The following is a 25,167-nucleotide window of genomic DNA, read 5'->3' as shown; positions in this document are numbered from 1 at the left end:
ACTTTGCAATTTGTTTATGTTCCATGATTTTGAATGGTTTTATTTGAAGGAGTTTGAATTGTGTTTTGGTGATAATTTCAATTTAATTGACTTAGGATTGCTTTGGTTTGATTTCATTTACCTTAATGTCTTAAGTCTTGTATAATAGAATCCATAGGCATTGTGTACATAGAATTGATTTTGGTTTATGTTTCATCATGCTATAATGTCCATGTTTTGTGTAGGTTGTTGTGCTTTATTTGCACGGATCAATATCGAAAGACAAACTAGAATCATAGTCATTTAACACGTGACATTAGAAGTTAAGTATTAGATCAACAAGTGAGTAATAAACAAATGACATATGCACATGCAAATGGAATGATGTTGTGATGTGCGTGGGAGAGACAAGAACTATATTGAAACATATGGTAAAGATGTCAAGCCATGTTTCTTGAAGAAACATCATGACCAAAAAATACACAAATTTGTGTCACAAAACTCAATGACACAAACACATATGACAAGTGTGATGCACATAAACATGGTTTCCAGCCTTGTATAAGCTTTTCATATTCATTCCCTATCATTGGAAACCTATTTATCTAGTTTCATAATAAGACAATAGGTTTTGCCATGTTTCTCTCATAAGTGCATTTGGCACTCAAAGGCGACCTTTCCCATTTATAATTATTTTCATGTGTGAGGATCTCAATAATCTTAATTACCGAAATCAAACACTATATCAAGGAAGAAGATCACATAGAGAGTTTTTAATTGAAGAAGAGTAGTGCTCCAAACAAGAGTCAAACTTCAGCCTCTAAAGGTATTTTGCATATAATTCAAGTGTTATAGAAAGAACTTGAGAATTATGAAGGAGGTTACTTAAATGTTTTGGGTGCATTATAAACCCTACAACTACAAAGCAAACATTCAAAAATTCCAATTCATCTAGGCAATTTTAGCTTTGTACAGGAAATTAGGGTCTTGTGGCCAAAGTATTTTGAACCTAAAGGGTTGGTTCGTCGAGGCCTCCTTTTTGTCCACGTCAAGTCATACTAGGTAATGATTTGAACCCAAACAAGGGATAATGGTCCCTTCCACAAATATATCCTCTATCATCAAAGATTTAGATTTAAAGAAACAATGAAGTATGTTCGCTACCTCGTTCTTTCCTCCCTTGCGATTATTCTAGGTGAAAATACCGTTAATTGTTTCTACATCTACCATCTTCATATCCTGAATTAATCCTTAAAAAATGTTTACTTCTGAATCTAACTTCCTAATCTCACCTTTCTTCTCTTCCAAATACCTTATTAGATTGAAATCACTGCCCACTATCCAAAATTCATCCTAGTGTACTCTTATTTTTCGCAAATTATCCAAAATTCCCCTTTCTCGCTTGGGAGATGAGACCCATATCTATATATATATATATATATATATATATATTTATATATTTATATATTTAGGCTATCAATATCCTTAATATTGACATAGCGAAATCTCCCTGATAGGATTCTAGGGCAGGATACCTAGCCTTAAAATGACACTTCTAGTAGGTTCCAGAGGATCACTTGACCTGCCGCACTACCTCTTGCATCCAATGACATGATTTTGCAACCCCTCTAACAACTCTCTACTATCTCTTGTGCCTTTCCTGCAGGAACTTTACTCTCTTGCAAAATGACTATTATATGTTTCTTCTTGTTGGTTCTCTCCTTCATATACCTTTGTTTCCCCTTTATATTAATACCCTCAATGTTCCAGGTGACTATCTTCATTGGGTAAAGTGTTTAGGTGAGACAAACATCTCCAAAAGCACCACTGCTTGACCTCAATCTATCAAATATCCACCTACATTTTGTATTTTTTCTTTTGTTGTCCTTCTCCCTTTCCTTCTACAATTCTCCCCTCTAACATCCTCCCTAGTTTCTCCAGTGTACATATAATTAATAGTACAAATTCTTCTAGTCCTATGAGATCTCTTATAATTCCAAATGTGCCCACTCTTGGATTAATTTCGCCACAAATGATTCATTTAGACTTAGGGTTTTCATATATTCCTCTACCACCAGTTCAAACTCTCTTGACCTAGGTTATGTCAGCCTTCCTGCACTTGTCATTAAAGCTTATAGGGCTTTCTCTTAGAGTGGGGTTGCCCTGGGACGTTTCCTCCATTGGCTTACCTTGAGTCATCTCTTCCACCATATCCATTATCATGAGGTCGTCAGGAAGGATTATGTCCTCCTCCGTATTCTCTAATACTGTGAAAGCATTATCCCCCATGGCCTTATTCTTCTCCCTCTATTGTAGTTGTTGTCCAAGGTTCCTTCTTCTATTTGTTACCTTCTATAATCCATCTACGAGCCCCCTCACTACCTCCTCTTGGATCTCCCCCTTCCTAAGCGAGCAGTCTTTGAACAAATTCCCATGTCCATGGCATCTACCACTTTTGAATGGTATGTGTTCATAGTCAAGAGGTTGGACCCATATTTCATCCTAAAATGTTATTTGTACTAACTTTGAAAGTGATTGTGAGATGTTCATATATATGCATATTCTTGTATATGACATGTACCAACCACTTTTAGTAGTCTCTAAAATATTTACAACATTACCTATGGAATTCCAAATACCTTCTAAGATTTATGGGTCCCAAAAGTTTAACAGAAGTGAGTACAGTCATACCCATACTAGGGCTTCCACGAACTCTTCCTTGTATGTATTAAAGCACTCTTCTTAGTCTCTCATATATAAATCAACATTATTGTAAAAATAGGGCATATCGACAAAAACCCTTATCTTATCCTTCAAATTTGAGAATTTTGTTGTAAAAACCCCTTGGCCCTAAGTTTCAAGTTTATCCCCTTCGGCTTCCATTTTGAGTGAATACATTTCACTAGATCCCTCTATGTCAACAAAGTCCCTATGAATTTGCATATGAGGGCATGGTCCTGTTATCACTCCAGGAAACTCTCCTAGGTTGCAGCTCGGAGATGCCCGGTAACATATAATCTTCAATATTGTTCTTAGAACTATTGGAGTGGATGATAGTTTGGATCAAGTTAGATAACCATTTCAGCTCTATTCTCACTCAAGACATGCATGAACACTCTCAACAATACAAGGCTTTAGACCACTAATGCTCAATAATTTATAGATTCAATGGATAGATGGAGAATACTAACTGTACCAGCAGATTGCATACATAAACACATATGAATGGCCAACTATAGGAAGTAAATGAGACTTGCAAATCTAATTTATCAATGCAGAGATAAGATGACAATTATCTGGCATTAGATACAACATAAAACATGAATAACCTATTCAAGTGCAAGCATAGAATAGTAGAGAAAGTGGACATTGAACATATAATCGCAAAAGTAGCTTATATTGCTAGAATGAAGATGTGAAGCTTGAAGAAACAGAGGAGGAACAATCTCTAGAAGTTTGAACCCTTGTTATATCTAGTTTTAAGATATTTATAGCTTTTTACAATGCTCTCAAGCATTCTGAGGCTCGAGAGGTCTCAATCTATCTGATCTGACTTGCTAACAACTTTGATGCCCTCTAGGCAAGCATGGGCTCAGAGGTTTCTTCTTCTGACAGAAGAATAACCACATTCTAATATTTTGGGTAGCTTGCTCCGCTGTCTGGGAGCTCTCTCATGCTAGAGATGCCCCACAATGTTTATTGTTGTGGCTGTGTCGTGCTATGTTACTCTGTGGCCCCTTTTATTCCCTTTCCGGTCTTTGTTTTCCAACAGCCTGCCTCCCGGACTCTGCCATGTAGTGGAATGGGTCTTCGGCCTCTGTAATCCCTTTAAAGGTTTCCTTTGATTGTTTCTTGTATTTACACAAAAAATGCTGCAATCACTGATAATTCCCGCCTTCTCTGTGTATTTTGGACTTCAAAAGTCCTCAAAAATAGTTTATTAATCTCTCGAGTTCGCCATTGTCACCATCACAAGTCACAAAAAGCCTGCTCCTGTGTATTTTCCTTGTATTATGAAATACGTGAAAAACACTAAAAAATGCATGAAAAATGCTTTGGTGGACTTGAAAATATATGCTTTTCTATTTCGAGACCCATCGGGTCCATCCATGTCACCACTGCAAGTTGCACTCGGCATGTCCTATGGTTCGCTTTGTATTTCGTTTAAACAACGAAAACACAAAAATACATTGAAAAATGGGCTTTGGTGGATTTTAAATAATATATATTTTACTTCCCAGCCCCTTTTGGGTCCAGCTTCATCACAATCACACTACCCCAAGGCTCCCTTTGTATTTTCGTTATATAACGAAAATACACAAAATACATTAAAAATGGCCAATCCGCGGACTTCAAATATTATAAAACATCATATATAATGTCGTCGGGTCCGGCTATCGGGTCGCCCATATGTATATGCAAAGGCCCTGCCCCATGGTTTCCGTCGATAGCGATCCGACGATGTAACGTGGGCTGTCGATCTACGCGCACGATCGACGGTCCACGTTTAATCGTTGATCACAGTCGCAACTTCCATATTGTCTGCGCCGATAAAGTCGATTTTCCTACGCCGATTGCGACCTTCTGATCCGATCATCGGCGATCGCTGATCGGCGGTGTCCAATACCGATTGCCACTACCTGCGACCGTCGATTTTCAATTTTCTGCTAGATATGGGCCATTGATCGGCCAGATCTAACAGCTACTGTGCATTCTTGAATTTTAAGCCTCCAATACATGGTTTTTCATGATTTTGAAGTGTTTTAGCCTCCCGATAGTGCATTTCTGTCCTTCCAAGGGCTCTCCTCCCTTGTTTGGATCTTTAGATGATCTTAAGCACTTTTGAAGACTTAGGGAGTGCTTTGGAGCATATTTGGATCCATTTTCATGATTTTAAGCAAACTTTGGAGACTTTGGGAGTGATTTGGATCCATTTTTGGGCCAAACACCAACAAAGCTAACATTGGCTCCTTCTAGGGATGAAAGCCTCCCTGTGAGGTTTCAAGAACTACAGAACAATGCCTTTCCTATAAAAAACAAGATCAAATATTCCTCCTAGTGTTGCATTGGGCATGGAGTCTATTTAGCATGAAATAAAAACTTGAAAACAACATATTTATAATACCGAGGCTTGAAAGCCTTAACTGAAATAAAGTTTGAAGAACAACCCATTGAATGGGCCATCAAAAACATCTCCTCCTTCCTTTGATGCATTCCTTTTGAGAAAACAGTCACCAAACTGAAAATTGACCCTTTTTACCTTTCTATGAAAGGTTTCTTTCTCTTGGTCAATGTGCATATTAGCCAATTCATCAAAGACTTGCAAAAGCATATTGATTTGATCCTTTACTTCAAAAAATTTCCAACATTTGACATTATCAGGCAGAGATGGTCTATATTTCACCTCATCTCTGTATGCTTTCAGCCTTGGATGTTTTTCTTGGAAGGTTTTGTACACCTGCTGAATGATAAGGTCTGCTTCATACTCTATTCTTGCAGCTTCCTTAGAGTAAGCCCCATCAAAGAACATGTCCCAAATCTGTGGGCCTTCTTCCTTTGTGATCTGGCAAACTAGTTTTTTAAGTTGCGTAGAGGTCAACCGATAAGGCTTTGTAATGTCAATACCGAGCTTATCCATGACAGCCTTAGGCATTGGATTATGGCTGGCTCTAGTGTCCAGAAGGCAATTATGAATGATTTCATCATGAATAGACAGAGAAACATAGAATGATGGGGAGTTGTCTTCACAATTTTCAATCATTGGGATGAGAATAACAACTGGTGGTCTTCTTGCAGATTTACATAGTCAGTGGAGGCTTGGATCGCTTTAGGCTCAAGATCCTCAAGGATGGATGCTTTGAAGGACTCATTCTTCACTAGTTCAATCAGAGGCATAGGTATTCTTGGCTTCTGAATTTCTGATTGAAAACTGAAAGAAGCGGACTTGTAAAGGCCTCTTACCTCTATGGCTGGAGCTTTGAGGATGATAGGATCAACTGTTGGTTGATTCTTCTTATTAGCTTGTTGTTCTGCAAGGACAACAGTTTTATGAGCAAGAGTTTCCTTGACATTATTCATCTTTGACTTCAGATTATATCTTTGTTGATCTTCAATTTGTAGAATAGCTTCACCATCCCATTCTTGGCTGATCTAGTCATTGAATAATGACTTCTCATAGGCAGCGTTGGTAAAAAAAGTGGCGCTGCCTTTGCCTTCCATACAATGGATCTCCTCCTCTTCTTCAAACTGCTCTTCTTCCATGACTACATTTTGAAAAGGGGTCTTCACCCTTTGGTCTTCATTGGCCTCTTTGCTTCTTTGCATAATCTGCAACTGCTCATTAGGTCTTCTATATGGATTTGGATTTGGAGGAGCAAAGGTGTTAGGGACTCTTTCCTTCCCAGAATGCTGCTCAACCTTTAATTTGGAAACTTCAGAGGCTAATGACTCTATCATCTTGGCCATTTTATCGATCTTGGGATCTGAAGATGATGAAGGCTCGCCCCTCTGTCTCCTTCTATCAGCATTACCTTTGAGCTTTTCTGTAGCCATGATGTTTGATTCTACTTCTAGGGTTGCATCTTGCATATCAGCCAAAGAAGCACATCGCCTCTCCATCAACAATAAACAGAAGTCAGAATCAAAGGCATTGGCATAGATGAGTCTAGAAGAGGTAGTGGTGGGTTTCACTTCAGCTGGTATCTTTCTGTACATGCGGTTAAATCTCTTATTAAAATCATACAGCAGCTCACCATTTTCCCTCTTTAAGTTCCCAAACTCAGTGTGGTAGTAAAGGAGATCCTTCTTGTCCCCCCAATTATTTAGAAATGCATCATCCAATGCCTCAATATTTGCTATAGATCTTGGGGTCAGTTCTCTGAACCATTTTCTAGCCTCTCCATCTAGGCTTTGGACAAAGACTCTCATCCACACATCATCTTCCCTAATGTCTAGATTATCAGCATAGCTATAGAATGACTCAAGATGTTCTTCAACAGTAACACCTTCAGTCCTAGTGACTATATTTATGATATTCTCCAGTAGGCATGGAATTCAAAGGAGTGGGCAGTATTAGAGGTCCATACCTAGCAGCTATGATTCTTTCCATTTTGGTAGGTGCTTGTGGACCCGCCATAGCTGTGGTGGCTAAAAGAGTACTGACAGTCTGAATGATAGAGGGTTGAGGACTAACTGATAAGACTAAAGGAGTATGATGGATAGGAGGTGAGGTTTCCTTTGGGCATACAACAAAAGGAAAACCCAAAGAATAAGGAGCTTTATGAATCTCTAAGAGTTTTTCTTCACTGCTAGTATTAGAAGCTATACTCTCAACATATATTTGTTCTATTATAGGCCTTTCTTGAAGAGATATAAGAGATTGTTTAGGTTTACTTGAACCTGATGCTCCTTTCTGCAATACCTTTCTCTCTTTGATGATTTTTTCAGGGTCAGGTACTGGATCAGCTTATAACTTTTGAGGGTTTCTCCGAGTATGCTTCACAAACTGAGCCAGGACTATGAAGTGGAGTCGCCAGATAGATGATTACAACCAAAAAAGTGCTCAGAATTTGTCTATCATCAAAGCTCCATCTATGTCGTTTCCCAGGGGAGTTGAGCTCCAGTTTCCTCTCCCCGGCAACGGCGCCAATTATGATATCACTCCAGGAAACTCTCCTAGGTTACAGCTCGGAGATTCCTGATAACATATACTCTTCAATATTGTTCTCAGAACTATTGGAATGGATGATAGTTTGGATCAAGTTAGATAACCATTTCAGCTCTATTCTCACTCAAGACATGCATGAACACTCTCAACAATACAAGGCTTTAGACCACTAATGCTCAATAATTTATAGATTCAATGGATAGATGGAGAATACTAACTGTACCAGGATTGCATACATAAACACATATGAATGGCCAACTATAGGAAGTAAATGAGACTTGAAAATCTAATTTATCAATGCAGAGATAAGATGACAATTATCTGGCATTAGATACAACATAAAACATGAATAACCTATTCAAGTGCAAGCATAGAATAGTAGAGAAAGTGGACATTGAACATATAATCGCAAAAGTAGCTTATATTGCTAGAATGAAGATGAGAAGCTTGAAGAAACAGAGGAGGAACAATCTCTAGAAGTTTGAACCCTTGTTATATCTAGTTTTAAGATATTTATAGCTTTTTACAATGCTCTCAAGCCTTTTAAGGCTCGAGAGGTCTCAATCTATTTGATCTGTCTTGTTAACAACTTTGATGCCCTCTAGGCAAGCATGGGCTCGGAGGTTTCTTCTTCTGACAGAAGAATAACCGCATTCAGATATTTTGGGTAGCTTGCTACACTATCTGGGAGCTCTCTCGTGCAAGAGATGCCCCACAATGTTTATTGTTGTGGCTGTGTCGTGCTGTGTTGCTTTGTGGCCCCTTTTATTCCCTTTCCGACCTCTATTTTTTGGCAACCCTCTTCCCTGACTTTGCCATGTGGTGGAATGGATCTTCGACCTCTGTAATCCCTTTAAAGGTTTCCTTTGACTGTTTCCTGTATTTACATAGAAAACGTTGCAATCACTGATAAATCCCGCCTTCTCTGTGTATTTTGGACTTCAAAAGTCCTCAAAAATAGTTTATTAATCTCTCGGGTCCACCCTTGTCGCCATCGCAAGTTGCAAAAAGCTGTCTTCTGTGTATTTTCCTCGTATTATGAAATACGCAAAAAACACTAAAAATGCATGAAAAATGCTTTGGCGGACTTGAAAATATATTCATTTCTATTTCGAAACCCATTGTGTCCGTCCATGTCGCCACTGCAAGTCACACTCGGCCTGTCCTATGGTTCCCTTTGTATTTCGTTTAAATAATGAAAACACAAAAATACATCGAAAAATGGGCTTTGGCGGATTTTAAATAATATATATTTTACTTCCCATACCCTTTCGCGTTCAGGCTTCAAAGCAATCGCACTGCCCCAAGGCTCCCTTCGTATTTTCGTTATATAACGAAAATACACGAAATACATTAAAAATGGCCAATCCGCGGACTTCAAATATTATAAAACATCATATATAATGTCATCGGGTCCAGCTATCAGGTCGCCCATATGTATATGCAAAGGCCCTACCCCATGGTTTCCGCCAATAGCAATCCGATGATGTAACGTGGGACGTCGATTTGCGTGCATGATCGACGGTCCACATTTAACCGCCGATCACAGTCGCAACTTCCATATTGTCTGCGCCAATACCACCGATTGCGACTCGCCGATCCGATCATCAGCGATCACTAATCGGCGGTGTCCAATGGTGATTGCCACTACCTGCGATCACTGATTTGCGATTTTCCGCTTAGATATGGGCCGTTGATCGGCCAGATCTAACGGCTGCTGTGCATTCTTGAGTTTTAAGCCTCTGATACATGGTTTTTCATGATTTTGAAGTGTTTAGACTCCCGATAGTGCATTTCTGTCCTTCCAAGGGCTCTCCTCCCTTGCTTGTTTGGATCTTTAGATGATCTTAAGCACTTTTGAAGACTTAGGGAGCAATTTGGAGCATATTTGGATCCATTTGCATGATTTTAAGCAAACTTTGGAGACTTTGTGATGCAGGAGCATCTAGCTCAACATGACCGAGTTCAGTCTCAGCCAGGTTGGAAGGTTGTTAGTTGTCTGGATTGTTTTTTTTATTATAGGTTATGAGTCATGAGATAGGAGTTTAATTTGTTTTTGTTTCTTTAAAGATGTTATGACTAATTCAAGGTTAAATAGACAGTTAGGGTTGTTATGATCTAAACAATAATAAAGCTATAGTTACGAGCTGATCTGTTAATTTAGAAAGAAAAAAAGACAAAACTGTCTAATCAGAATCTTGCAATGTCAACCATAGCATGACTGTCTAAATGAAACCCAAGACAGTTTAATTAACTGTAATCTTAATGTATAAAGTAAGAAATGTAAGACAGAGATAGGGTTCAGCAATTCTGGAACAAAGAAATAAAGAAAGAAAAAGATAGATTTCATTTGCAGAGATAGTCCATCTAATTCATTGCCTATTTCTGTATTATAATGTTATATTCTTTTTCATTTGCTATGTAAGTTAAAACAATTCCAATGTACTACAATTAACCACTACAGATCACAATTCCCGACATTTTCAACAAGCAGAAATTTGTGAAAGCATTCGCATGATACAACAGAACAAAGGCATACCAGTTGGGGAGCATGAGGACTAGATCTCCCGTAGAATTACAGTGGAACAAAGTGACAGAAATAGACATAGGTAATCCTGGTAAATTTTCCAAGTTTTTATAATTAAACAAAATACATAGAACAACGTCCACAGAAATTGTCATTCAAACAATATTTATAATCCAGTCATTGTACACCACAGATGAGTAACAAAAATTGTCATTCAAGCCATACTATAATACAGTCATGGTAAACCAAAGACAAGCAACAACATCCAGGAGGGACAAACCCTAGGTTAGGGTTTCATGATAGAGTCGGTTCTTTTTTTTTTTATCGAATAGTGGAGAACCCAAACAGAGGCCGAAACCAGTTCACATACCTTCCATTGACAGCGTCTCGAGTCAAATAAAACCACCAGACAACAAAAGACCGACCATACTAGAACCAAAATAAGACCCTGACTATAAACTGACGGGAATTAGGCACCAGAGCCTACAAGGAGGAAAACTGTTACTTCGAGAGCCAAAAATCGTGAAGGAGTCCAAGCGCCCAGGTCGAACCACAGACCTGCAAGGGTAAAGCAAGGGTTTGGTTAGCCATTATTATAGCAAGATTAGGAGGAAAGAACAAAAAAAGAGGACAAATGGAAACCCTAGCGTATCTGAGTCAGTTGGACCAAGAAGCTGAGGAGTTGAGCCACTGACAAGCTTACAGAACCTAAGACAGAAGGCGCATTCTGGTTAGATTCAATACCAGATGAAGAGAGGGATAAATCAAGGAGAAGAATAGTTACCTGTGCATAGTTTCCGAAGCTGTTCGCTCTGTACCTGTGCTCGAATCACCAACAACAAGGAAGACCAGTTCATAAAACGAACAGAAACTAGAAGCAGTGGGACTGCATTCACAATATTAAAAGATTGACCAAAGCCGAGGGACTTACAACCAAGAAGGAGCTCGCGCAGACATACCTCCAGAACCCTGACAGGCTCGAGTCACAGACGAAAACCATAGACCATCACACTGACAAGCTCAAGAGACCACTTCACGTTTGCAACCGCAACCGATGAAGGGACAGAGACCACCATAAACGTTCGAGGAGGAGCCATACAGGGGAGCTCTCAAACCCTCATCAGACTGCACAGAAGCGGGGAAGGGTCGCGGATGACCGGACCACCGAGAAATTTTGGCTAGAGCGAACGAAGGAGTCAAACCCGAGGCTAGTAGCGGGGTCATAAATTCCACATTAAAACATTCCATTTACCAACAAAAAATATCCATTGCCACATCACATACAACCACCGGCATAAAAAACCAAATCCACCACATCACAAAAGTCGAAGACCAAGTGTAAAGGCGAGCTTACGTGTAAAGTGCGGGCCCATGTGGGCTGGGCTACATTAGAGTGGTATCAGAGCAACTTTTTATGTTAGTAGGAGGAATGGAGAGAGGAAGACGAGGTCGTGGCAGAGGTGCTAGAAGATTGGCAGAAGAAGGATTGAGAGAGGAGATCAGAATTCTTGCTGCCCATTTGGAGGCAGTAGAGGCAGGTAGACAAAGAGATTTGGAAATAGGTGATGACAGTGAAGAGGAAGTTGAAGTAGCAGCAGATGGACTAGAAGGTGAATCTGCAGAAGTGATACTATTGAGATCTATTTTAATAGCGAGCAGTAAACCCAAGCCAGAATTCCCGACGTATGATGGCAGCTTGTCTATCGAAGTTTTGTTAGATTGGATCAGTGAGATGGATAAGTATTTCGAGTGCGAGGAAGTCAGCGAAGACCGCAGAGTTAAATTCACTGCGACAAAATTGAAGGGACACGCAGCCCTATGGTGGGATAGTGTTCAGAATGAGAGGAAAAGGTTGAACAAGGCGCCGATTAAAACCTGGTCAAGGATGGTGGCCAAGTTAAAGGGCAGATTTCTGCCGAGGGACTATCAGATTGCGTTGCACATGCAGGTGCAAAATCTGAGACATAAAGGATTGACGGTAAAATAGTATACGAAGGAGTTATATCGAGTGAATTTGCGGGCCGAATATACAGAGGATACAACAGAAAGAACATCCAGGTATGTTAATGGATTGAGGTTAGATATTTTGGATGAAATCAATATTTTATCTTCGAACAACACTAAAGAGGCGTATCAGAGTGCGATAAAGGCCGAGGAGAAAACTACCATAAGGCAGAATGCCCGGAGAGGACGAGGGCCAGCAGAGGGAAAGGCCAGTCCTATGGCAGGAGCCAAACTGCTAACAACAATGAGCAAGCCAGTAGTTCTAAAGCTTCCGAATCAGCAGATAGAAGTGACAGCGCAAGAGGTGGTAGGTCATCCCAGCGAGGCAGGGGAAATGGTTGAGGTAGAGGGGCTGGTTATCAATGTTATAGGTGTCATAAATGGGGGCACCGCTCATTTGAATGTCTAGAAGCAGATCTACGCACTCAGAAGAGGCAGCAACACCTCCCCAAGAATCAGAGAATTCTCCAGAGATGGGAGAAGCTTTGGTGCTGCACAAGGTGCTGTTGAAACCAGTTAAAGAGATCACTGAACAAACGCAGCGGAAGGCTTTGTTCAGAACAGTTTGTAAATCGCGAGGTAAGTGCTGTAAATTAATTATAGACAACGGTAGTACTAACAATTTAGTGTCTACAGAGATGGTAGAAAAATTGGAGTTGAAACGCTCGAAGCATCCTAACCCCTACAGAGTTTCGTGGCTGCAAAAAGGCCATCAGTTGCTGGTGGATGAACAGAGCGAGGTTGAGTTTTAGATAGGCAGATACAAGGACAAAGTTGTTTGTGACATCATGCCAATGGATGTATGTCACATATTGCTGGGCAGTCCTTGGCAGTACGATAGAAAAGTGGTCCACGATGGATTGACGAATTGTTATAAATTTGTGAAGGATGGAATCAAGCATACGCTTGTACCCATCAAAGAAGAAGGGATAGCAGAGACTAATGAACCAAGAACATTGTTGGTCAGTGGCAAACAATTTTTAAAATAGGTGGAGGAAAGTGAGGTAGGTTATGCAGTGGTAAAGAAAGCAAGGACAATCTTGTTGCATATAGAAATATCAGATTTTCCCAGAGAGATCCAACAAATGTTGGACGAGTTTACAGACATAGTTGTAGATGACTTGCCAGACAAGTTACCCCCCAAACGGAGCATAAGTCATCACATTGACTTCATACCTGGAGCCAGTTTTCCAAACAAAGCGACACACCGAATGAGCCCCAAGGACAATGAAGAAATTAGGAAACAGGTGCAAGAGCTATTGGACAAAGGATTGATAAGGGAGAGCTTAAGCCCTTGTGCTGTTCCAACGGTCCTCATTCCCAAGGAGGGAGGAGAATGGCGAATGTGCACCGACTCACGGGCCATCAATAAAATCACCATCCGGTACAGGTTCCCATTGCCACGGATGGATGATATGATGGATTGTTTAAGCGGGGCAGCTTATTTCTCGAAGATAGACTTGAAAAGCGGGTACCATCAGATTCAGATATGAGAGGTGGACGAATGGAAGACAACCTTTAAGACGAATGAGGGGCTGTACGAATGGCTGGTCATGCCATTTGGGCTGAGTAACGCGCCTAATACATTCATGAGGTTAATGAATGAGATGTTGAAGGAGTATATTGGGAAGTTCGTAATAGTTTACTTGGATGACATCTGTTGACACCTAATCCTCAACGGATGGGTGAACTGGAACGTGAACAGTCATCAAGAAGATGAACTGTTCCGTCTTCTTTTTGTATATAATCAATAGTTCTCTAATGAAATTACATATCAGTTTTTCTTCTGCCTATTCTGGAGTTACCCTGGCCTGACATGGTATCAGAGCACAGGTCCAGGTCCCTTTTTTTCTGGCGTGCCTTGTAACTCCTCTACCTCTGCCAACGCTCTCTCCTCTAGTGTAATTGCATTCATTGTAACACCCCTGCCTCTGCCAGCGCTCTGTCCTCAAATGGCTATGTCAATCTACCACACCTGCTCTGTCCAAAATCGTTCTAGCGTTCCTCTGCGTGACAACGCTTGTCTCTCACCTGCTCTGTCCAAAATCGTTCCAACATTCCTCTGCGTGATTCTCTGCACCTCATTGAGTTCCTCGTGACCGAATTCTGAAATTGTTCTATGTCCAAAATCGTTCTCTGCACCTCATTGAGTTCCTCGTGAGTTCACTAACATTCTGAGAGCCTTGCATTGAATCCCGCTGCCTCGAAAACGCCATACCTGTTATCAGAGTTTGTGTAAAAGGCGTGCTCGATTTTATATGAATCGAATACCATTTTACACCGGAGGCTCCACATTTTATAAATTTGTCGTGGCTGAAGTTCTCGGCCCCTTGGGAGTTGTTGTCTCAGACCTGTCACCTGTGGAAAAGTTTTGGACTTATGACCTAGTTAATTTTCAAACTATTGAAAAGTCTCGAATCTGCTTCGAACCTGTGGCTGTATTGTCTGACATATATATTGTTTCTTTCATCTCGTATGAGACGCAGTTTGTATTTTGTGGAGTGATGGAATCTGCGAGTTGAGGCTGGCAGAATTTGAGAAGTCGTTTTTGTGTGATGAAGAAATAGTTATTGGGTAGAGTGCATGTGAATGAATTGATGTCGCTTTTGTTCAAGAACAGTTGAATGGCGCAGAGATGCAGTGTGTTGACAACAAAAGTCAAGTCAACTTAACACTGTACATGTGGCTGTATGAACCTTTGACTACCCATCTTCCTGTGTGAAATTTATGAAAAATGCGTACATTAAGTTGTTGGATCAGTAGCAAGGCTTGGATGTGCAATAGTCTTCCTCAAAATTTGATCATGTGGTGATTAGGTGTTGCGAGGATCTCTTTCAGATTTTGGTCCTGTGGTGATTCGGTTCTGTGGAGAAGTCCTTTCGGACTTGTAGAAAAACAAGTGCGTTTACAGTAATAGATTCTGCTGCTAAACTGAGATTGTATGTGCGTTGATTGCATGCTGGTGTATTTACAATACATTAAAATTTTTTATGATCACTTTATATGCGGTGTTCCTTTTATCTGAGATGGCGGTGCTTTATATGTGCACTAACGCTGTATATATGTGTGCACTGTGGTTACATTAACCAGCGTTTGAGTTTTGAATGCGTAGTCTATACATATGTAATATGGTGAGGATCTTTGGAGGGCTTTGAAGAAACAGTAAAGTATTTGCCCTTTTTTGAGTACAATTTCACTGTACATCAGTAGAAGTTTTTTTTATCAGCAGAAATTTCTTATCAGCAGAAGTTTTTTAGCAGAAGTATTTTTTTTACAGAATGCATTCAATCATTTCTATGGTAGGAATAGTTCTCACTGGCAAGGAGAACTATTTTGAATGGTCTCGGATGGTAAAACACACCCTCATCTACAATGAGTTGTGGAAAGGAGTGTGTGTCGGAGAAGAAGACAAAGACCCTGTGCAGCGTACATCAAATAAAGAACTTGTCATTTGGGAAAACAAGAACAACAAAGCCTATGCATGGATCGCAACATCTGTAAATGAAGAAGTAAGTCGTCATATTTCATCCTATTCCACTGCCTTTGAAGCTTTACAAAAGCTGAAAGAACTCTATGATTCACATTCTGCACTTGAAGTTGTTCAGCTCATGATTAAACTCTTCACTCTTGAACTGAAAGATAATGATCCCCTTGCTCTTACATCTTAAATAAAGTCTATAATGCATGATATTAAATCCACTAAGGTTGAGCTGGATATCTCTCTTATTGCCTTTCTCAAAGCACTCTATCCTACCTACTCCAATTATCTTGAGTCTTTACAAGCAAATGGAAATCTTAAAGACATAACCTTTGAGTCTCTTGTGAAAAAGTTTTCTGAAAGAGAGAAAGCCTTTGGAAAGAAAACAGTCCCTGAATCTTCTGAAGAGACTGTTTTCCTTGCTCATAAAGAAAAGCATCCTGCTCAAGATTCGACAGGAGGAAGAGGTGGACGAAGAGGAAGAGAAAGATACTTCAGAGGCAGGGGGGGAAGACATTCTCAAGAAGAAAAAGCAGATCTGCATTGCATTCGCTGCAAACGAAATGGATCACATGATGTTCTACATGCAAGCTACCATGGGACAAAATTGAGCAGAGAAGAAATCAGCATAAAGGTAAAACTGATGACACAGACAAAGGTAAAGCACCTGAATCCGCTCACTATATTGAGGCACAATGTAACATTGGAGTAAATGAAGATTTGTTTAATGCTTCACTTGCTTCTTCGAAAAATGATTGGTTGCTTGATTCAGGAGAAACCTGTCATATGACTCATAGGAAAGATTTTTTTGAAGATTTCACTGACAATGTTGATGGAGCAGTATACTTTGCAAATCAGTCAAAAATCAAGCCATCAGGGCTTGGCACAATCAAGCTTAAACTGCCTGGTCTTCCAGACTTTCTTCTGGATCATGTTCTATATCTCCCACAGCTCAAGAGAAACTTGTTGTCCCTGGTCCACATCCGCCAGCAAGGTCACTCCATTCATATGTTTGATGGAAAGCTTGAGGTAAGAAAGGCATCTGACCACTCACCTGTCATGAGGGGTATAGAAGAAGAAAGACTTCTTAAACTGCAAGGAACCTCTGCTCATGCACAACATTTCTCATATATTTCTCATCATGAAGAAGGTACACTTGCGTCAAGTTTATTATGGCATGCTAGATTTGGACATTTAAACTATGATAGTCTCCGCTTGTTGAAGAAAAATGGTGTTGCTGGTTTGCCTACAATTCCTAGAAAACATAAGCAATGTGATGCTTGCATTCTAGGAAAGCATAGCAAACAGTCTTTTCATGATTCACATTCAAGAGCACATAGGAAGCTTGAACTCATTCATTCAGATTTATATGGTCCAATGCCTGTTCCTTCTGCAAATGGAAATAAATATATCAAGACATTTATTGATGATTACACCAGAATGTGTTGGGTTTATTTATTGAAGAACAAATCTGATGCTTTTCAAACATTCAAGAATTTTCATAAGTGGATTGAAAATGATGCACAATCTCATATTGGGTCTATTCGCACTGATAATGGAAAAGAATATGCATCAAATGAATTTGAAAACTATCTTCGCCAACATGGGATCAAACATCAAACAACTGTACCTTATAATCCCCAATAGAATGGTGTAGCAGAAAGAATGAATAGGACAATTTTGAATATGGTCCGATCCATGCTTTTCTTCAAAAATGTAAAGATAATGTTTTGGGTTGATGTTGTTCTATGTGCTGCATATATAAAGAATAGATGTCCATCTAGTGCTATAAGAAACAAGACTCCTTATGAATTATGGTATGGACATGTTCCTTCAATAAAACATCTCAGGATCTTTGGTTCCACCTGTTATGATTTAATACCAAAGGTACATAGAAACAAACTTGGTGCTAGAAGTAGTAAGTGTATCTTCCTGGGGTATTCAAACACCTCTAAAGCATATCGTCTCTATGATGAAGTAAATAAAAAGTTTGTTGTATCTAGAGATGTCATTTTTCTTGAATCATCCAAATCTGACAGTGTTGTTGAGCGGCAACTTGATCGCTTGGATAGATTCACAAAAACGAAATCATTTCAAGAGTTTGAGAATCAGATTCCACATCTTGAAGGGGGGATTCCTATACTAGATCAACATATGGAATCTTCTTCTGAAGAACAATCTCCCTTGCATAAAACTCCAACACCGGATGATCCTTTAAGTGATGTAATTGATAGAATTGGGAGACTCAATCTTGATTCAGTCCCAACTCAATCAACAGAGCAGCCTGGACCATCTCAGAAAGGTCCCCCAAAGTGGCTGACAAAGACACTTGAAAGTGTTCATCCTGATGAAATTGGAAAAACAGGAACCAGAAATACAAACCGACAAGATGGAGGTGATGTAGATAACTCTAATTCACCTGTTGATATGGATGTTACTTATGATTGTGAATTGAACTTGTCTACAGATTTTGAACCAACTTCCTTCAAAGAAGCTGCTTCTCATGATGAATGGAAAGAAGCGATGCAAAAGGAGTATGATGCCCTCATAAAGAATGGCACTTGGAAGCTGGTTGATCCTCCATTTGGAACCAAACCAATTGGCTGCAAGTGGGTCTACAAGAACAAGTACAAAGCTGATGGATCACTTGACAAGCACAAAGCTAGGCTTGTGGAAAAAGGTTTTGCACAGAAGGAAGGGGTCGATTATGAGGAAACTTTTTCCCCCACAGCAAAATGGGCCACCATCCAGACACTCTTTGCACTAGCTGCTCAGAACGGTTGGAAAGTCCATCAAATGGATGTAAAAACTACATTCTTGAATGGAGATCTAAAAGAGAATGTTTTTATGTCCCAGCCTGAAGGATTTGCTGTGAAAGGACATGAACACAAAGTATGCAAACTTATGAAATCCTTGTATGGCCTCAAACAAGCACCACGAGCCTGGTATGAAAAACTAACTGAGCATCTTCTGAAACTCAACTTCAAACATTTTGATCTTGATGATGCAACTTTATTTGTCAAGAAAGTTGGCAAAACAGTTGTATATCTTGTGGTATATGTAGATGATCTTTTAATGACAGGGAACAATGAAAGCTATATTGCATCCATAAAGAAAGAATTAGGAAAAAGTTTTGAAATGACTGATTTGGGCTATGTTCATTACTATCTTGGCATTGAAGTAACCCAACATCCAAAATCCATATTTCTTTCTCAAAAGAAATACATTGGACATTTGTTAAACAGATTTGGCATGACAGAGTGCAATCCTCTTTCTACTCCAATGGAACAAAACTTGAAGCTCACATCTATTGAAGGAAAGAAATTTGAGGATGCAACAAAGTATAGACAGCTTGTAGGAAGTCTCATCTACCTCACTACTACCAGACCAGACATTTCATTTGTTGTTGGAATCCTCTCCAGGTTTATGAAAAAGCCTTGTGAGTGACATTGGTCTGCTGCAAAAAGAGTTCTAAGGTACTTGAAGGGAACTCAAGACCTTGGAATCAAGTATACACAGGTGGACGACTTCAACTTGATTGGATACTCTGATTCAGACTTCGATGGAGACAAAGAAACTGGGGTATCTACTTCAGGATATGCTATGAGTCTTGGATCAGGAGCTGTCTCCTGGAGATCACGCAAAAAATCAGTACCAGCAGATTCCACAAAAGAAGCAGAATACGTGGCAGCAGCTGAAGCAATGAAAGAAATTGTGTGGCTCAGGAAAATTCTTGAAGATTTGCAGGTAAAACAAATACAATCAACTCCACTCATGATTGATAACACCTCTGCAATAAAGTTGGCCAAGAACCCAAAGTTCCATGATCGTACTAAGCACATCAATACTAAATATCATCTGATCCGACATCATGTTGAGACCAAAACAATCCATCTCCGTCATTGTTCCACAAACAAGCAAATTGCAGACATCTTCACCAAAGCGCTTGGAAGAGAAAAGCTTGAAAGATTCAGAATGATGCTTGGACTCACCAACATCCCTTCAGATTAAGGGGGGGAATGTTGACACCTAATCCTCAACGGATGGGTGAACTGGAACGTGAACAGTCATCAAGAAGATGAACTGTTCCGTCTCCTTTTTGTATATAATCAATAGTTCTCTAATGAAATTACATATCAGTTTTTCTTTTGCCTATTCTAGAGTTACCCTGGCCCGACAACATCCTTATTTTCAGTAGGACAAGAGAAGAACACCTTCAACATGTGCGTAAGGTGCTGGAGAAGTTACAACAGAATAAACCGCTGATAAACTTGAAGAAATGTACTTTTCTGCAGAAGGAATTAATTTATTTGGGGTTTGTAATAGCAGAGAATGAACTGAAGATGGATCCGAAGAAGGTGGCAACAATAGTGAATTGGCCATCTCCAAAAAATTTATTTGAGGTACGTAGCTTTCACAGATTAGCAAGCTTTTATAGGAAATCTATAAAGAATTTCAGCGAAATTTGTGTGCCAATGATAGACACCATAAAAAAGGCCAGCCAACCTTTTCGATGGACAGAAGCAGCAGAGAGAAGTTTCCAGTTGTTAAAGAGAAAGATTACTCAGAGGCCGATCCTGAGACTACCAGATTTCCAGAAGTTGTTTCAGGTTCGCTGTGATGCCAGCGGGACAGCAATTGGAGCTGTTCTCAGTCAGGAGGATAAGCCTGTAGCATTTTTCAGCGAGAAGCTGAATGAGAGTAGACAGAAATACTCATCGTATGATAAGGAGTTCTATGTTGTGGTACAGGCATTAAAACATTGGAGGCATTATTTATTGGGAAATGAATTCGTGTTGTTTTCAGATAATTCTGCACTACAGTATGTAATGCAGCAGCACAAACTGAACCACAAACACGCCAAATGGGTGGAGTATCTGCAGAGTTTCAATTTCGTATTGAAACATATTAGCGGGCAAGCTAATAAAGTAGCGGATGCGCTGAGTAGGAAAACTCTACTTCTGCAGGAAAGCACTATGCAAGTGCTAGAGTTTGAGCACTTACGAGATTTGTACCAGACGGATGCAGACTTTAAGGAGGCCTATGAGGCATGCCAGAACCCCTTGGTGAGGGATAACAGCCCTTGGTTAGATTACAATTTGCAGGAGAAGTTGCTGTTCAAGGGGGGACAACTATGCATACCTGACTGCTCGATGAGGGAGAACGTTATTCGAGAAAAGCATAGCGGAGGTTTGGCTGGGCATTTCGGCGTGGATAAAACACTCGAGCAACTCAAACACTTTTACTTTTGGCCAAGGACGCAGAGGGATGTGCGGAAATTCGTAGCCAGATGCAAAGTGTGCCAGTTAGCAAAGGGTCACAGTCAGAACGCAGGACTGTATACACCGTTACCCGTTCCAGGAAGACCGTGGGACTCAGTCAGCTTGGACTTCGTCTTAGGCCTACCTAAGACACAACGAGGATACGATTCGGTAATGGTAGTGGTGGACAGATTCTAAAAAATGGCACATTTTATCCCTTGCAGGAAAACCAGTGATGCCACCCACGTGGCTCACTTGTTTTTTAATGAGATCGTCAGGATACACAGATTACCCAGATCCATCCTGTCAGACAGGGACGTGAAGTTTACGGGACATTTTTGGCGTACCCTGTGGAAGAAGATGGATACTCAGCTGAGTTACAATTCTGCTTACCATCTACAGACGGACGGACAAACAGAAGTTGTAAACAGGAGTTTAGGGAATATGCTACGAAGTCTAGTGGGAGAGAATTCGCGGATGTGGGATCGAGTGCTGGTGCAGGCAGAATTCGCTTACAACGATTCACCTAACCGCAACATAGGCTTGAGCCCTTTCCAAATCCTGTACGGCATGCATCGTCATGGAGTGCATGAACTGCGGGATCTTAGATTGCAAGAAAGGCGAAGCGCAAACGAAGAAGATTTCGCTAACACGATGAGGGATTTGCATGAACAGGTGAAACTTAAATTGCAGGACAGCAGCTTAAAGTACAAACAACAAGTAGATTTGCAAAGAAGGGAGGTACAATACAATGTAGGAGATGAAGTCCTCGCATATTTGCGCAAGGAACGTTTTCCTAAAGGTGTGTACAACAAATTAAAGTACAAGAAGATAGGACCTTGCAGAATCCTACGGAAGTTTTCAGCAAATGCCTATGAGATCCAGTTGCCACCAGGAATAGGCATTTCGCCTATTTTTAGTGTAGCAGACCTATTTCCCTACACAACTGACCTAGAGGAGAAGGAAGAAGATGGAACCACATGACCCACACGGAATACCCAGGACGAAGGAGAAGCTTGGAAGAGACAGATGCCTTACGTTCAACCTCACAAGATCGAGAGCATTCTCGAAACTTAGGTGGCTAAACGAACTCAGCGGAAAGAATACTTACAATACCTGGTCAAGTGGAAGAACCGTCCAATTGAGGACAGTTCGTGGCTTGATGCCAGGCAGATCGAACATGTCAGTACTTTTGTCGAGAAGCTCATGGACCAGAGCCATGATTTTGTTTTTGCCCCGGAAGCCTGATGCAGGAGCATCTAGCTCACCATGATCGGGTTCTGTCTTAGCCAGGTTGGAAGGTTGTTAGTTGTCTGGATTTCTTTTTTTATTATAGGTTATGAGTCATGAGATAGGAGTTTAATTTGTTTTTGTTTCTTTAAAGATGTTATGACTAATTCAAGGTTAAATAGACAGTTAGGGTTGTTATGATCTAAACAATAATAAAGCTGTAGTTACGAACTGATCTGTTAATTTAGAAGGAAAAAAAAAGACAAAACTGTCTAATCAGAATCTTGTAATGTCAACCATAGCATGACTGTCTAACCGAAACCCAAGACAGTTTAATTAACTGTAATCTCAATGTATAAAGGCAGAAATGTAAGACAAAGACAGGGTTCAGCAATTCTGGAACAGAGAAATAAAGAAGGAAAAAGACAGATTTCATTTGCAGAGACAGTCCATCTGATTCATTGCCTATTTCTGTATTATAATGTTATATTCTTTTTCATTTGCTGTGTAAGTTAAAACAATTCTAGCGTACTACAATTAACCACTGCAGATCACAATTCCCGACATTTTCAACAAGCAGAAATTCGTGAAAGCATTCGCACGATACAACAGAACGAAGGCATACCAGTTGGGGAGCGTGAGGACTAGATCTCCCGTAGAATTACAGTGGAACAAAGTGACAGAAACAGACACAGGTAATCCTGGTAACTTTTCCAAGTTTTTATAATTAAACAAAATACATAGAACAACGTCCACAGAAATTGTCGTTCAAACCATATTTATAATCCAGTCATTGTACACCAAAGACGAGTAACAGAAATTGTCATTCAAGCCATATTATAATACAGTCATGGTAAACCAAAGACAAGCAACAACGTCCAGGAGGGACAAACCCTAGGTTAGGGTTTCATGACAGAGTCGGTTCTTCATTTTTTTTATCGAATATAGCGGATAACCCAAACAGAGGCCGAAACCAGTTCACATACATTCCATTGACAACGTCTCGAGTCAAATAAAGCTACCAGACAACAAAAGACTGACCATACCAGAACCAAAATAAGACCTTGACTGTAAACTGACGGGATTTAGGCACCAGAGCCTACTAGGAGGAAAACTGTTACTTCGAGAGCCAAAAATCGCGAAGGAGTCCAAGCGCCCAGGTCGAACCATAGACCTGCAAGGGTAAAGCAAGGGTTTGGTTAGCCATTGTTACGGCAAGATCAGGAGGAAAGAACAAAAAAAGAGGACAAATGGAAACCCTGGCGTACCTGAGTCAGTTGGACCGAGAAGCTGAGGAGTTGAGCCACTGACAAGCTTACAGAACCTGAGACAAAAAGCGCATTCTAGTTAGATTCAATACCAGATGAAGAGAGGGATAAATCAAGGAGAAGAATAGTTACTTGTGCATAGTTGCTGAAGCTGTTCGCCCTGTACCTGTGCTCGAATCACCAACAGCAAGGAAGACCAGTTCATAAAACGAACAGAAACCAGAAGCAGTGGGACTGCATTCACAATATTAAAAGATTGACCAAAGCCGAGGGACTTACAACCAAGAAGGAGCTCGCGTAGACATACCTCCAGAACCCTGACAGGCTCGAGCCACAGAAGAAAACCACAGACCATCACACTGACAAGCTCAAGAGACCAGTTCACGTTTGCAACCGCAACCGACGAAGGGACAGAGACCGCCATAAATGTTCGAGGAGGAGCCATACAGGGGAGCTCTCAAACCCTCATCAGACTGCACAGAAGCGAGGAAGGGTCGTGAATGACCGGACCACCGAGACATTTTGGCTAGAGAGAACGAAGGAATCAAACCCGAGGCTGGTAGCGGGGTCATAAATGCCACATTAAAACATTCCATTTACCAACGAAAAATATCCATTGCCACATCACATACAACCGCCGGTATAACAAACCAAATCCACCACATCACAAAAGTCGAAGACCAAGTGTAAAGGCGAGTTTGCGTGTAAAGTGCGGGCCCGTGTGGGCTGGGCTACATCACTTTGGGAGTGATTTGGATCCATTTTTGGGCCAAATGTCAACAAAGCTAACAGGTCCTACCTATGTTGATGATAACCCTCCAAATTAATGGGAGGAATCACAAACTTAGGGTTAATGACTACCTTAGGAAGGCATCTCCCCTAAAGTAAGGATTTCCATTGAGCCCCTAGGACTGGGTTTTCCCGCTTGCTGCCATTTCCGGATGGTTTCCATGACCCCCAAATTATTTTTGTTGGGTGGATATCACCATGTTATTTTAGGGGGGGATTTCACCCCTCCTTCCCGAGCTACTCGTTTCTCCTTGTCATAGCCAATCAATAATAAAATATGTGAAGATTCTTCTTGGTTTTATAGAAATTGTGTTCGTAGCCAATGTGACTATGGAGTTATGATATTTTGTGTTGTAGAAACCCTCGCCACCATGAAACCCTCTTATTAAAAGATCACTCTATTTCATAATTATACTTTAATTACATTGTGTTTTTTGAAATAAACTTTTAATAATAAATTAATATTTTTAATTTATAAAATTTAATAATATTGACATTAAAATAATCAAATATTTAATGCTATGAATTATAATAAATAAATTTATATTTTTAAACTAAAGTTGAATTAGTTGAGTGTTGTTGTTAAATCACCTTTGCTATTGAGAGGTCATAGGTTCAATTCGCTAAATTAGTTGAGTGTTGTTGTTAAATCACCTTTGCTATTGAGAGGTCATAGGTTCAATTCACTAAATTAGTTGAGTGTTGTTGTTAAATCACCTTTGCTAATAAAAAGTCAAAGGTTCAATTCTTTGACACTCTGAGTCACACTCTATGATTGAGCCCAATCTCTTCATATAAATCTACTTAATACAAATATTCCATAAATATAACAATTACCAATCTCCAAAACCTATAAACCACATTAAAAAAAATTAAACATAATATATTTAATATTCCTATATTATAATAATAAATATTTATTTTAAAATTTATAAACATATAAAAAGGTTTTTTATTATTAAATA

At 40.0% G+C, this 25,167-nt stretch overlaps 1 protein-coding gene across 1 annotated transcript; it reads right to left on the bottom strand.

The window, feature by feature from the left end:
• Positions 1–22,988: 22,988 nt before the first annotated feature.
• On the bottom strand, positions 22,989–24,964 carry LOC149160166 (uncharacterized). Its single transcript, XM_089433654.1, has 2 exons — positions 23,414–24,964; positions 22,989–23,319 (listed from the first exon to the last, which is right to left on the bottom strand). Exon 1 carries the CDS (start codon positions 23,856–23,858, stop codon positions 23,526–23,528), a length of 333 nt encoding a protein of 110 aa, XP_089289780.1. The 5' UTR covers positions 23,859–24,964; the 3' UTR covers positions 22,989–23,319; positions 23,414–23,525.
• Positions 24,965–25,167: the final 203 nt, after the last annotated feature.

Source organism: Pinus tabuliformis, chromosome 5_2, assembly GCF_031772625.1.
Source record: "Pinus tabuliformis cultivar Carrire ecotype Pingquan chromosome 5_2, CPIR1, whole genome shotgun sequence".
In the NCBI taxonomy this organism is placed as follows: domain Eukaryota; kingdom Viridiplantae; phylum Streptophyta; class Pinopsida; order Pinales; family Pinaceae; genus Pinus; species Pinus tabuliformis.
This window is presented reverse-complemented; position numbering and strand designations above follow the sequence as displayed.

Coding starts and splice junctions, on each gene's coding strand:
- LOC149160166 (XM_089433654.1), bottom strand. CDS start 23,858: ATGGCTCCTCCTCGAACATTTATGGCGGTCTCTGTCCCTTCGTCGGTT.